At 38.1% G+C, this 12,496-nt stretch overlaps 6 protein-coding genes across 6 annotated transcripts; 2 read left to right on the top strand and 4 right to left on the bottom strand.

Moving 5' to 3' along the window:
• Nucleotides 1-259: 259 nt before the first annotated feature.
• C9374_001778 (uncharacterized protein) lies at nt 260-1,120 on the bottom strand (the record flags this gene model as incomplete). Its single annotated transcript, XM_044691122.1, has 2 exons — nt 260-838; nt 1,049-1,120. 2 exons carry the CDS (start codon nt 1,118-1,120, stop codon nt 260-262), a joined length of 651 nt encoding a protein of 216 aa, XP_044551438.1.
• Nucleotides 1,121-1,497: 377 nt separating this feature from the next.
• On the top strand, nt 1,498-3,249 carry C9374_001777 (uncharacterized protein; the record flags this gene model as incomplete). The annotated part of the gene is made up of 5 exons (XM_044691121.1): nt 1,498-1,865; nt 1,970-2,002; nt 2,066-2,070; nt 2,130-2,218; nt 2,296-3,249. The coding sequence occupies 5 exons, from the start codon at nt 1,498-1,500 to the stop codon at nt 3,247-3,249; spliced, it is 1,449 nt and encodes a 482-aa protein (XP_044551437.1).
• A 392-nt stretch (nt 3,250-3,641) lies between these two features.
• C9374_001776 (uncharacterized protein) lies at nt 3,642-4,108 on the top strand (the record flags this gene model as incomplete). The annotated part of the gene is made up of 2 exons (XM_044691120.1): nt 3,642-3,770; nt 4,025-4,108. 2 exons carry the CDS (start codon nt 3,642-3,644, stop codon nt 4,106-4,108), a joined length of 213 nt encoding a protein of 70 aa, XP_044551436.1.
• A 277-nt stretch (nt 4,109-4,385) lies between these two features.
• On the bottom strand, nt 4,386-6,799 carry C9374_001775 (uncharacterized protein; the record flags this gene model as incomplete). The annotated part of the gene is made up of 2 exons (XM_044691119.1): nt 4,386-6,329; nt 6,461-6,799. 2 exons carry the CDS (start codon nt 6,797-6,799, stop codon nt 4,386-4,388), a joined length of 2,283 nt encoding a protein of 760 aa, XP_044551435.1.
• A 443-nt stretch (nt 6,800-7,242) lies between these two features.
• On the bottom strand, nt 7,243-8,820 carry C9374_001774 (uncharacterized protein; the record flags this gene model as incomplete). Its single annotated transcript, XM_044691118.1, has 1 exon — nt 7,243-8,820. The coding sequence occupies one exon, from the start codon at nt 8,818-8,820 to the stop codon at nt 7,243-7,245; it is 1,578 nt and encodes a 525-aa protein (XP_044551434.1).
• A 1,210-nt stretch (nt 8,821-10,030) lies between these two features.
• Nucleotides 10,031-12,481, bottom strand: C9374_001773 (uncharacterized protein; the record flags this gene model as incomplete). The annotated part of the gene is made up of 1 exon (XM_044691117.1): nt 10,031-12,481. One exon carries the CDS (start codon nt 12,479-12,481, stop codon nt 10,031-10,033), a length of 2,451 nt encoding a protein of 816 aa, XP_044551433.1.
• Nucleotides 12,482-12,496: the final 15 nt, after the last annotated feature.

The following is a 12,496-nucleotide window of genomic DNA, read 5'->3' as shown; positions in this document are numbered from 1 at the left end:
ATATCAAGGAACCACTGGAATTTGTGGTACCTCCATTGATGAAAACTTTTATTAAAAAGAGAGATGAAGGGTCTCATATCGAGAAACTCAGAATTGAGTGCGTTGAAAAATCACCAATAAACTTCAACTTTCATTGCCACAATTGTTTCGATCCAACGCTCAACATAAATTGGTGACATCTTTAAGTGAAAATCAGAAACAAAGAATTAATAATTATTTAATTTATTGGATTAGTCGGAAAACAAGCCAATTAAATAGCTTAAAAGTCATCGTCTTCTGGAACAGCAGTTTGTTCAGCTTTTCTCAACTCCTCTTCGTATTGTTTCATAGCATTCATATCAATAGCAACTTCTGGTGGAGCAATAGCTGGTTCTTCGGAGAGTTGGAGATTTGGGTCACCGACAATCTTTCTAGCCAACCACAAGAATGGCTTTTCAAAGTTGTAGTTACTCTTTGCGGAAACATCATAATATTGAAGATTCTTCTTTCTGTGGAAATTGATGGACTTTGGTTTGACCTTTCTGTCGGCAACATCAACCTTGTTACCAACCAAAACAATTGGAATGTTTTCACACACTCTCACAATATCTCTGTGCCATGTTGGAACGTTCTTGTATGTAGCACGTGAAGTAACATCAAACATGATGATAGCACATTGTCCTTGAATATAGTAACCATCTCTCAATCCACCGAATTTTTCTTGACCAGCAGTATCCCAAACGTTGAAGCAAATAGGACCTCTAGTGGTGAAGAAAGTCAATGGGTGAACTTCAACACCGACAGTAGCAATATACTTCTTTTCGAATTCACCGCTCAAGTGTCTCTTGACGAAAGTGGTCTATTGTTGTTGTTGTATTGTTATAAATGAAAGGTCATCAAAGATTTCAAAATTATGAATTCAAAGGTAATGTTATTGCACGATTGGAGCATCACGGAATGAATACGATTAATAATTCAACCAAAAAATCCGCGCAGTCATCATTTAAATTTTCGGATTCAACACACAAAAGTTATCATCAAACACCATTAAAAAACAAATTCTACCTACCTTACCAGTACCACCATCACCAACTAATAAAAGCTTAAAAGTTGGAATTTGATTCTGCATTTGTGGATCCATGTATGTGAGAGTTGTTGTTGCGTTATTTTTTTCAAACACAAAATTCCTGAAGGAAGCCTTTAAATGTGATGGCAAGAAACCTTCTGCGCGCCAAAAAAATTCCTGCCACGGGAATCCAAACACAATTCGCTTGAATGCCTTTGGCGCAAGTTTCAACGATTCTTTTGAAGTGTTTTCTTTCGCTGTCGACATAGAAAGAGAAAAGACTGTACTTGAATACTGAGAGAATTCCAGACTCAATTGGCATTTTGAAAATGAAGACACGAACCGGAGCTGTTAACAGATCGATCAGTGAGTGTACAATTTCAATACAACTCTGGCTTTTTCAAATCGATCGACTGGTGCAAGAAACAATGTTACGCATTACAAAAAAAATAATGAAACAAAGTCTGAAAGCGATTGTCCTTCTTCTTCTCCTATTCACAATCGTATGGTTCGTTCTGGGAGTTACAGAAATTGTGGAATGTCAGAATGGTGCAAAAGCTTTTTTCGAAACTTGGAAACAAACCAAGAGAGGTGGAAAAGTTCCGAGCATGTTATTTTCATCAGGTCAAGAATTGAAAGATCATGACGATTCGTTGTTGAGACTCAATAGAAGTGGTGATCGAGTGAATCGATTTACTGAAGAAGATAATCCTTTTAAATATAGTGGATTTATTGAAGTGAATTCTACATATAGTGGACAAATGTATTATGTGTTCATGGAAGCACAGAATGGAAATCCAAATGCTCCTGTCATTGCTTGGTAGGTTCAAAATTTCAAAGGATGAAAATACGAAACTTGGTGTCCATCATGATGTCCTATTATTGTTGTCAATCATGACACTGAATCTTTCACTGAATTTTTAGGTTCCAAGGTGGCCCCGGTAGTGCATCAATTTTGTAAGTATGTCATGATTGTTTTTTAACAATGATATATTTGTCAATTTGTTATTATCATCTTAGTGGATGTATGTTTATTTTGTGAATATCATGTTCATAGTAATCATTCTTCTCCAACTTGTACCAGTATTTGTTGAGAATGGCCCATATCTCGTGGATCCTACTACTTTAGAATTGGTCAAAAATAAGTACACTTGGAATGCAGATCATCACATGGTATGTGACAATGTGAAATGGTGTGAATTTTTATCAATTAATTGTAATTTTTTGTGAAAATGTCAATCTTGCCACAGATTTGGATTGATAACCCATTGGGAAGTGGATTCTCTCATGTCAAATCACCAGGATATGTTCATTCTGAAGATCGAGTTGCCAGTGAGCTCCACATCTTCTTGATCAAATTTTTCCAGTTAGATTTTGCAGCAAAATACAAGTCCAATCCATTATACTTGTTTGGTGAATCCTATGCTGGAAAATACATTCCCTCAATTGCTTACAATATTATGAATTCAGGTTTTCCAGTTAACCTTGTGGGTATTGGAATTGGTGACGGACTGACACATCCCATTGACCAATTTTCTACCTATGACACATTTTCATACAGTGTTGGATTGATTGATCAAAAGCAACAACAAGTTGTTCAACAATATCAAAATCAAATGGTCAAATTAATTCAAGCTGGTCGATACATTGAAGCAATGGATGTCAACAACAACATGACTGATTACGTGATTGGCCAATGCAGTGGTGGTGTCAATGTGTACGATATTCGAACATATGGCGATTATGACATTACAGCTTACATCAAATACGTGGAACAACCCTATGTGAAACAATTAATGCATACTGTTGGTGTGAAATATTATGACTCGAATCCAACAGTTTGGAATAATTTATATGCTGACATTGCAAAATCTGTTCGACACAAAGTTGAGGCCTTATTAGATTGTCCAACAAGAAAAATTCGTGTTCTATTATATAATGGTCAATACGATTGGTTGGTTAATTACATTGGAGCATCAAAATGGATTGACGGAATGAAATGGCGTTACAGCTCGAGTTATTTGAATGATCAAGGTCCAGGAAGAAAACCATGGAAAATTGGTAATCAAGTTGTTGGATATGTGCATGCCTATGAAAATTTGATTCAATTGGTTGTGAATGGTGCTGGTCACTTGTCACCCATGGATCAACCTCGAAATGTCTTGGAAATGGTTCGAACCTTTACAAGCAATCGTGATTTTTAATGAAAATCCACAAGATCTTGTAACCCGATTAATGATAACGTAGTAAATTCTGAGAGTCGTGTGTGAATTTCTTCTCCCGTCTTGAGGACCTCAAACTCATTAATTTCTAAAATGAGAACAAGTTTCAACTCATAGTGCTATCGAAGTCAATAACTGCTCAACATGCAACTTAACGTTTAAGTACCTCCATCTTTAGAATTGAAAAGGCGGTTTTTTGCCTTGAGATGAAGCTGCAAGGTTATTTTTTCCAGTAGCTGTACTACTTGAGACCACATTAGTTAATATATGTTCGCTGAAGAATTCTCAAGAAATGGATGAAACAAAGAACACGACCTCTCTTCTTTAACCCTCAGCCATCGATTGTATTGTAAAAAAATTTAATATTCATAAAAATGGGTGCCAAGGAAGTCGTCTCCAATCTCGCAAAGGCTTTTGCTAATTCTCCTCTTGCCAAGTACACCAAGTATTTGAATCCATACACTCCAGCAAGATATTGGGCTGATCAAGGAAAGAAGGAATATGTACGTATATATGAAAATTGATAATCCGTTGGCAAGAAACTGATTGAAAAATTTTATCGTTTTAAATTTTCTTATTACCGTGATGATGATTTTGTTGATGGGTGGATGATGATGGCTTTATTCGTGAAACCACAATATTATGGATGGAAATTTACGAAATTTAAATCGGATGATGACATTATTGGAACCATTCGTGGAATGACATTCACCATCATTTTGGAATTGAATAATAACATGAAATTTATCAACACCAGGCCATCATTTACTTCTTCTCCTGGTATGTCCTTGCCGGACTCTACTTTGCCAACAAGGGAAAGAAGAATCCAGAACAAAAGTAAATGACCTACGGATGACTCTTTAGACAAACCTTGTTTTCGTTTTTAATATATTCGCATCCCTCTATTTAGGGTTTTATAGTAATATTATTGTTGACAATAAACGTCCAGGTTGGGACTCTCAATGGCTGTCTTTTATCAGTGGGCATATTGTTGTGTCCAAAGATGCTAACAAAATTGCATTCTTGGAGATAGTTCGAATGGAAGGTTGCTTAACGAGCTGTCTTGATTTCACAATGAGGAAACGCTACACGACAACTTGTACTCTTAAAATTTCTGTTTATAATAATCGAAATCTTTTTGATTCACTATTGTAATAGTGCAATCTTTCTGCATAACCTGAAAACTGTTTCGAAATTAAATCCAATCTCGATTTCGTTTCGTAGGTGATTGAAATTTTCAAATCTGTTGTGATATTGTGCTCTTGTGAATGTTCAACAAAGCACGTTGTGGCTTGTTCTAAAATATCCAGTGTTTTTCTACACATGTTAACCATATGATTCCATTGTTCTGCTTCTTGTTGTGTGGTCCGTGAATATTGCAAATGCATGAGTTTACAAAATTGAAACCCTTCAACTTCAGGAAGTTGATTCACCCAACTTAAAAATCTCATGGAAAATAATGTACAAGTTCGATGTAGAGGCTCTGGAATACAGAATAATAATACTTCAGGATCCATAATTTCAGAGTTTCCTAAACTTTGTAATTCAGATTGAAATGCTCGTGCAATGGCATCTCGAGTTTCGTCGGTTTGAGGAATTTTCTCTGCAAATAACTTTTCCATCGCTTGTTTCATTTGAGAATCCATGAGACTATTAGAATCAGAATCTGATTTTTGATTGTGAGCTAAAATTCGTCGAATTCTCTTTTCTCTCAATGAACAATTGTAAATAATAAAGTACTTGAGTGCATCCGGAACCATGAATGAAAGTTCAGAAACATATCCCAAAGCAGCAAACGGTAATAAATAGGTTTCAATATATTCTCTGCATAACACATTGTAAGACGAGTTGGAATCTTCGGATGAAACAGCAGCAGGGTCATCCGCATCATGGTCTGCACTAGCAGTGCCTGAAGTGGTCGAAGCATTGGAAGTTTGAGAGTTTTGACTTTGTGAAAATGCACTCAACTTTCGTGTAGAAAAGTCATCAAACACTACAAAGAGTGTTTTCAAAATTTGACGCAAAGTCATGATTTTTTGTTGACCTTTTTTCACTTGTTCGAGTAGAATTTGCAAAATTTCTTTCAGACTCTCCAAATTGTCGGTAAATTCTTTACATTGAGTTGCTGGGTTCTTATTTGCTAGTTCAGAAAAGTATTTTTTCAAGAGTGCAAAGCTTTCTGAAATTTCTTCAAACGTCAGTGTCATATCGACACAGTTTTGAGCAAGGGCTGACAGACAATTTTTACAGGCTTTGCTTTGCTCTGGTAACTTTTGGTTTTTTTGAGAGAAGAGCTTTTGCATCTTGTTAAAGATTAGTATCAAAGCCAACTCCCTTTCTTGTCTTTGCTTTTCATAAATTTCGCAACATTCTTTGTACATCATCATTCTTGGATACTGAATAGCTTTGTTATAATTGGTCATGACCTGACACAAATCAGCAATAGCTGAATTCCAGTCCATTGACAGTATGGACTCTACAGTTGAAAAGAGAGTTTTTCTAGGTGATGAGCCATTAAGAGATTCAGTTGATGACGAGCAAGTGATAGAGTTTTCTATTGGCATGTTGAACCACATGGACTTGGGTTCTGGTGTCACTCTTTTTCTATTCTTATTAGATGTCTTTCCCTTTTCCTCGTCATCAAATGTGTCTTTGGGAGAGCTATTAACAATTAGATATAAATCGTCCAAATCATCTTCATCACTCTTTGACGGAATACTATCCAAACTATTTCCAAGTAAATGTTCCAATCCCTTAATTTGATCAATATTTTGGAACACAGAATCAGAATATCCTTTAGAGACCTGACTTGTGACAGTCATCACTGCATTCATCTCATGTTCACTGATTGGACCAAACGGTGTTGCCATTTTCTTAACCTTTTCAACAATTTTTTCATAGTATTCTCCAAAAACAACATTTGGCGACACTCGTTGTAAATTTCTTCTGAAAAAGGCGTAAATGATTTGACTACATAATGGATCCTGTGTTATCATTGGATTTGAGGTAATTGAATCAAAATACTTTTGTAATTCTTCTTTTCTTTTGGCAATATTTTCTTCCTATAGTCAAGAGTCAGCGTTCATCAATAATGTCAGTTAAATTCCGTGCAATAGAATTGTCATTAAATGGTAATGAAATATTCATAATGAAAAATTAAAGATGACAAGATTCTTGCACGAAAATTACGCACCTTGAAATTTCCAAACAATAACTTTCCTGGAAATTTAATTCCTTCTTCTTGAAAGGTTGCTGATGGTGAAGAGCCATGTTTTTCCTTTCTAGGACTGTTACTTGATGATGATGATCTCTTTCCGAGCTGTTTCATAATCTTTTTATGTAATTCCAATAACTCGGAATACCTCTTAATGACTGTATAACTCTCTTGGTTTGCTCTCGAGGCATAGAAAGCGGTGGTTGAATTATTGGTCCTATAAGAACATTTGATATGGTACAAGACATATAAAGGCTTATTCGTTGAAGGTTGATATTCAATGGAATGATCTGTAAATTGAAGCAAGATGTTACTCATCGGGATATGTGATGTTACAATAATATATGCGAGATGTGATGATGATTCAAAGAGTATCTAACCACACACCATGTGTTGATGAAGGATTTCATAAATGGTCATGCGTTATTGAATTTCATTCATCACGACGACGCACTTACAGTGTTTCAAGATCAACAATTTCAACAAAATGTAGCTCTTTTCGTGCACAATGCTCTTCCTCTACGAAGATGTGATGACTCGGAGGAAAAGCGAAGTACGAGTATCTCGGTTGTCAATAATTGTGCGTTTGTGGGTGAAGAGAAGGTGATTGAAATAGTTGACACAATTTTTTGTGAAATTTTAGCGTAAGTCGGGTGTGATTGATTACGATAACGAGAGCACGTTGATGGCAAACAATTTTTACCCTTAAACGATTAAACAATGTTCAAACCAACACAGTCATTGAAGTGAAATCGATTAATTTATTGTCTGGTGTTGATGTTAGCGACTGGTCTTGGAGTTGTGTCAAGATCCTGGTTGGCAACTGTGGCCACAAGAGTTGGTTGGATATTCACAGAAAATTGGGATGAAGAGCTTGCACTCGAAGATGATATATCTGCGGCAGAAGCGTCGTGGTCAACAACGGTGGATGTAGTTGTGGATGGTTGTGGCTCTTCAAAGTAAATATTTGGAACGAAACCAGCAGATGAGTTAATAATCTTGAGGTTTTTCTTGTCAAAATTCTTGACAAAGTTATAGAAATCCATTGTGAATACGGAGACTCGCCATGCGTGCTTCTTCTTCTCAACAGTAATAGGGTTCTCGGAAGACAGACTCTTGTATTCATCGTTACAGAGAACGAGCTTGCATGTCTTTTCTGGGAAGTTGTTTTCAAAGAGTGGAACATAGTAATTCAAAATCTGTGTTCGATTCTTGAATGCATTCACCAAGACATACTTTTCTCCCTTCCATGTCACCGTGTACTTTTCTAAATCACCAACGGTGGCATCTCTACGGCCAGAGTTTCTGATTCGTGTTGGATGTTGTTGTGGTTTTCGAATGTCATTCTTCTGCTTCTTACTTTGAGGTGGCTGTTTGGTCATGGTCTCGCAGTTTTTTCTCTTCTTCGAACACTCTTCACTGTCCAAAATGTTCGAGTTTGAGACAAGGCCATCTTCGTTGCCACTCAATGAGCGTTTCACAGGTCTTGGCGAAGTCTCTACAACTCGGGGAGAATTGTTCGAAGCAGTGGATTGGCTATACTCAAAGCTTGAGCGAGGAGAGTTTTCGCCATGCAATCGTTCAAGCTCTCTTCTGAGCTCCATATTCTCATTTTGAAGTCGCCTAATCTCTTGCTCTTGCATGAAGAGTTTTCGTTCCAAATCGTCTAACATCATCTTTGAGCCGTTGGTATTTACATTTGGTTGAGGTCTGTATGAGTTGTGGTTGTGAGGTTGGGTCGATTGGTAATGTGGAGGAGAGGTCACATGTGGCAGTTGATGGGTGGACGAGTTGGTGAATTGTGGTTCGTAGACTGGTCGGCTTGACCAACGATCTCCATTCATGAGTTCATTTAAATTTGGGAGCTTTTCAACTGCAGGCGATTGCAAAGCATGTAAACATGGATCTGCAACAACATGTTGAGGTTGTAGCAATGGTCTAAAAGTTGGTGAGGATGACTTGGCGACAGTGTTTTCAAATTGTAACAATGGAGAAGAAGTGTTAGGAGAAGTGGCAGAAGTGACTGATGAATGGTTGGTATGTACACGAGTATTCATAGTGTTTGTTGGATGCATGGATTGTTGTAAGGAGCTATGTCGTGGCTCATGGTGATGGTGGTTTTGGTGGAATGGATCATAGTGAGAAGAGGTGTTGGAGTTTGAATGGGAGATTTGTAGCCGCGGGGATGTCATCTTTCCATGGAGGTTATATTGAGTGGAAGAGGATCCTTGATGCATCATCATGGTTGTTGGAGGTTGACCTGCATAGGTTTGTTTATGGGAGGTAAATGGAATAGGAGGAAGAATAGGATCTTGTTGCATAGGCATGGTATGCATCATCTTTGTTTCTACTAGACGATCGTTTTAATAAGGAGATTGCTTGGAACAGCAAATACTAAGGTAAGGCTTTTTTTTTGAGTCTTGAAATTTCCAAACGTGGAATTGAGGCACTTTGATGCTAGTTTGTGCGCAAACGAATAGCAGTAATGGGTGGATGGAAACGGGTGAAAGTGTCTTTTGCTCAAATATGTGCAATATCGAACTCTAAATGAGAGAGTTGATTCAAGGATCGAGGTGGTCGTGATCAAGAGATATGTTCTTCACGAGGAAGTGTATTACACTCAACTTGTTTTTTTTGTGTTGGTCTTGTTGTTGTTGGTTGTGTGAGAATGAACCACGAGTTATGCGGATTGGAACAAACAAGTGTTATCAGAACTACACGTTAGTTTCCAAATTAGTTGATGTTACGGAGTGGAACAGCAGTATATCTCTGTTTCGCGTGTTGCTTGTTTGAAATGAAGATATCTAGATGAAGAAAGCAGTTGTTTTCTTTTCTCAATGAGAGTAAATGAACAACTTGCAACCCTTTGCAAACAAATGTCCTCTGGAAATGCACCGAAATGGAAATTGGCAGAAGAACGAGGGAGAATGTATCACCTCACGAGAAATATGAAGATTCGTACAATGAGATGGTGTCAACTGTGTGGAGTTCAAGCCGTTTGTCAGCACAATTAACGCAACACGAGTTTGAGAGTATGATAAAGGCTTATGATGTTGTTTTCTTCTTTTTGAAGTGTGTTAATCGTTCTCTCGTGGTCCTTCCTCACATGAAAAAAATCGCGGTTTCAATTTGGTGTATGAGACGCAAGTAACAATGTTGTTTTTCTCTCGTGATGGAGTTAATTAGAGATTGCTTCGATTGTTTCAGGGTTATTTTGGCGAATCTTTCTTTTCTGGGTGACATGAAACGTATGAATGATGATGCAAGCTGGCGAGTTAGAATTACATGGTAACAAAGATAATGATCTTTTAGATCAACATTAGATTAGATTCAAGATTAACAGCATGTTGCATCTCGAGATTTGAACATACTTGAAGTCGAGCTCTTGATCTTTTCACACTGGAGCAAGTCAAACATTGTTTTTAAAGCTCATGATTTTTGAAAATCACGGGGATGATCAAAAAAAGGCAAGTTCGTTAGTGTTTCAAACGATACTGACCTTGCGAACTGATTGGGATCGAAACCGTAGTGCAGTTTTAAACAACCTCTTTACTGTTTCAGTTTTTTGGAAGCTTCATTCTGCTCAAATGAAGAGGAGGAAGGAGGCTGTTTGCGCTTTTTAGCATTTTCGTGCACGAGTTTGCATGATTCACAAACGGGTAGCAATCTATCTTGCGGAAGTTGTTGAGGCAGTTGTTGGGGGAAAGTGCTTAGGTAGGAATGATAATTTTGAGCAGTGATTGCATTGTTATCCACAAAAGAAGGAGACGTACTTGACTTGGAACAAATACAACAAGTGAAACGTTCAGGAGTTTCAGAATGTAGGTCTACTGACAATGCTGGAGCTAACAAATTGGAATTTGGAATTGAAGTGAGGGCAGCTGTTGTTTTTTCCTCGACGATTTGCTCTTTCTTTTTCCTCGAGGCACGATATTTCTTGTGATAGCAATTAGCACATATGCGCTTAGATTCACCAAACATTGGTATTTTCACATGTGGAAAAACCTCTGCAAATGATGAATAGTTGTTAGATGTTAAAGTGTACTTAGTATTTTTGTCCACTACTGATTTTTCACAAATGTAACACGAAAATCTTGAATCTTGTTCGTCGGTTGCAGTGTCCATCTCATTCACTTTCTTGATTCCTCGTCTTTTTTTCACAGTTTCTTCAGTACTTGGTTCAAACATACTTTCATCTTTTCTTAGAAACAAACCAGACGAAAGCGGCTCACTTGTGCCCACAGAAGTGGTTGCCGAAGGCGGAGCACATCTAATACGAACTGGAGTTGAGGGATTGGAGGTTTTTTCTTCACTGAGTCCTTTGCTTGGTGAGTATGCCGGTGATGCTGTGTTTTGGATTGAGGTTGGAATTGGCGAGCTAGTTGGCTTAAAATTAGAAAGATGCTCCATGTTGTTACTAACTGATGAATGCACAATAATTGGAGGAGGAAATGGCGGAGGAGGATTTGACGAAGTTGTTGCCTTAACCTTATTGGATGGTTGAATTGAAGATGAGGTTGGTGTCACCGAACGCGGCTGCAAGTGAATAGGGTGGTGCTGAGAAGCGTCCGGTATCAATTGATACCCAGTGGAAGGTGGTTGATGATACGGATATGAATATACAGTTGAAGTGTATGGAGGCGACGTCAAAAATACATGAGAGGAAGGCTGAGAAGAGGAATAAGAGGGAGCCGAACGACGCTCTTTCAAGTCAGTATTTCCATATAAAAATTCTATTAAGACGTTTGTAGCTTGTGCAAGGTCGTTATATCCTGAAGGGTTTGATTGAAACTCCTCTGTCAGTAAGTCGATCAGAGAGGGAGTGGTTTTCCATGTTGACATGCTACGAGAAGAAGAAACGGTTGTTGGAGAGAGCTGTTTTTGCAATTCAGATGGATGCTCTTCAGGGGGCGACACTTCCGATTGTTTTGACGAAGACAATGAAGGAGATCCTTCTGTGGTTCCTTCATGCTTGTCATTTCTGGCTGAAATTGCTCTTGGATTATTTTCTGGTTGTTCCTTTGAGGTTGTTGAAGCTGATCGTTGCCTTTGTTTTGATTCATGTTGTTTAAAAGGGTTGTAGTGCTGATGAATTTTGTTTGCTAATTGATCCATTAAAACACATAATGTGAGAGGCGGAATACCTTGCATTTGTGTTTTAAATGATGACGGCGTATAAGGAAGCATGTGAGCAGAAGCATTCGGAGGGAGTGGAATGGGTATGTGAGCCCCAGGTTGAGATGAAATATTTGCATTGCTTGGTTTTGTCGTTTTTTCAGATGCCCCTGTCGTGGCCAATGTTTGAGAAGATGTACCTGTTGCATGTTGTTGTGAAATTGAAGCTGTTGCTGTACTACTCCCACTACTATTACTAGATGGCGTTTGGTTGATTGGTGTTCTTGTTTGATTCAGTGCTACAGGTGTCGTCGTTAACGAATTATTCACCTGATCTTTTAAATTCAAATTATTATTAATGAATACATTGGTGTTGAGAGGAGGAGATGAAGCATGATGATTGATCGGTGAGGGTTTTGTTGACGTATTCGCCATTGGTGATCCATTACTCTGCTCAGAAGAGGATGATGACCCAGAAGAAGGCTTTTGAGGGAGCAAAAATGTCGTTGTTGATGCTGTAGTGGGTGAGGGTGTGGGGGAAATACTAACGATTGCGTTTACGGTACTAGAATTAGGGGTTAATGATGAATGCGTATTCATCATGCTCATCCCATTATTATCATAATTATTTGTACTTAATTCGACATTAGAGCTATTCGCTACCGTATTTGAGTGGTTACCTAGATTTGAAGAAGTGGAGGAGGAAGAGGAGGAGTAATGAGAAGGTGATCCCATCACTACCAGCGAAGGTTTGTGTTCGTTCCTAGCTGAATGCTCAAGGATCTCTTCTTCCATTCCAGCTGCTGAAGCGTGGTGGCCTATCGGTTGCAATTCTTGCTGGTGTTGTATTGATGAGGATGACGACGAAGAATGTCCACTCATCATTTTTTAATGTCTATA

Source organism: Naegleria lovaniensis (genome assembly GCF_003324165.1).
Source record: "Naegleria lovaniensis strain ATCC 30569 chromosome Unknown tig014, whole genome shotgun sequence".
Taxonomy (NCBI): domain Eukaryota; phylum Heterolobosea; class Eutetramitea; order Acrasida; family Naegleriidae; genus Naegleria; species Naegleria lovaniensis.
Note: the sequence above shows the minus strand (reverse complement) of the source record. Positions and strands in the feature narration are given on the sequence as shown.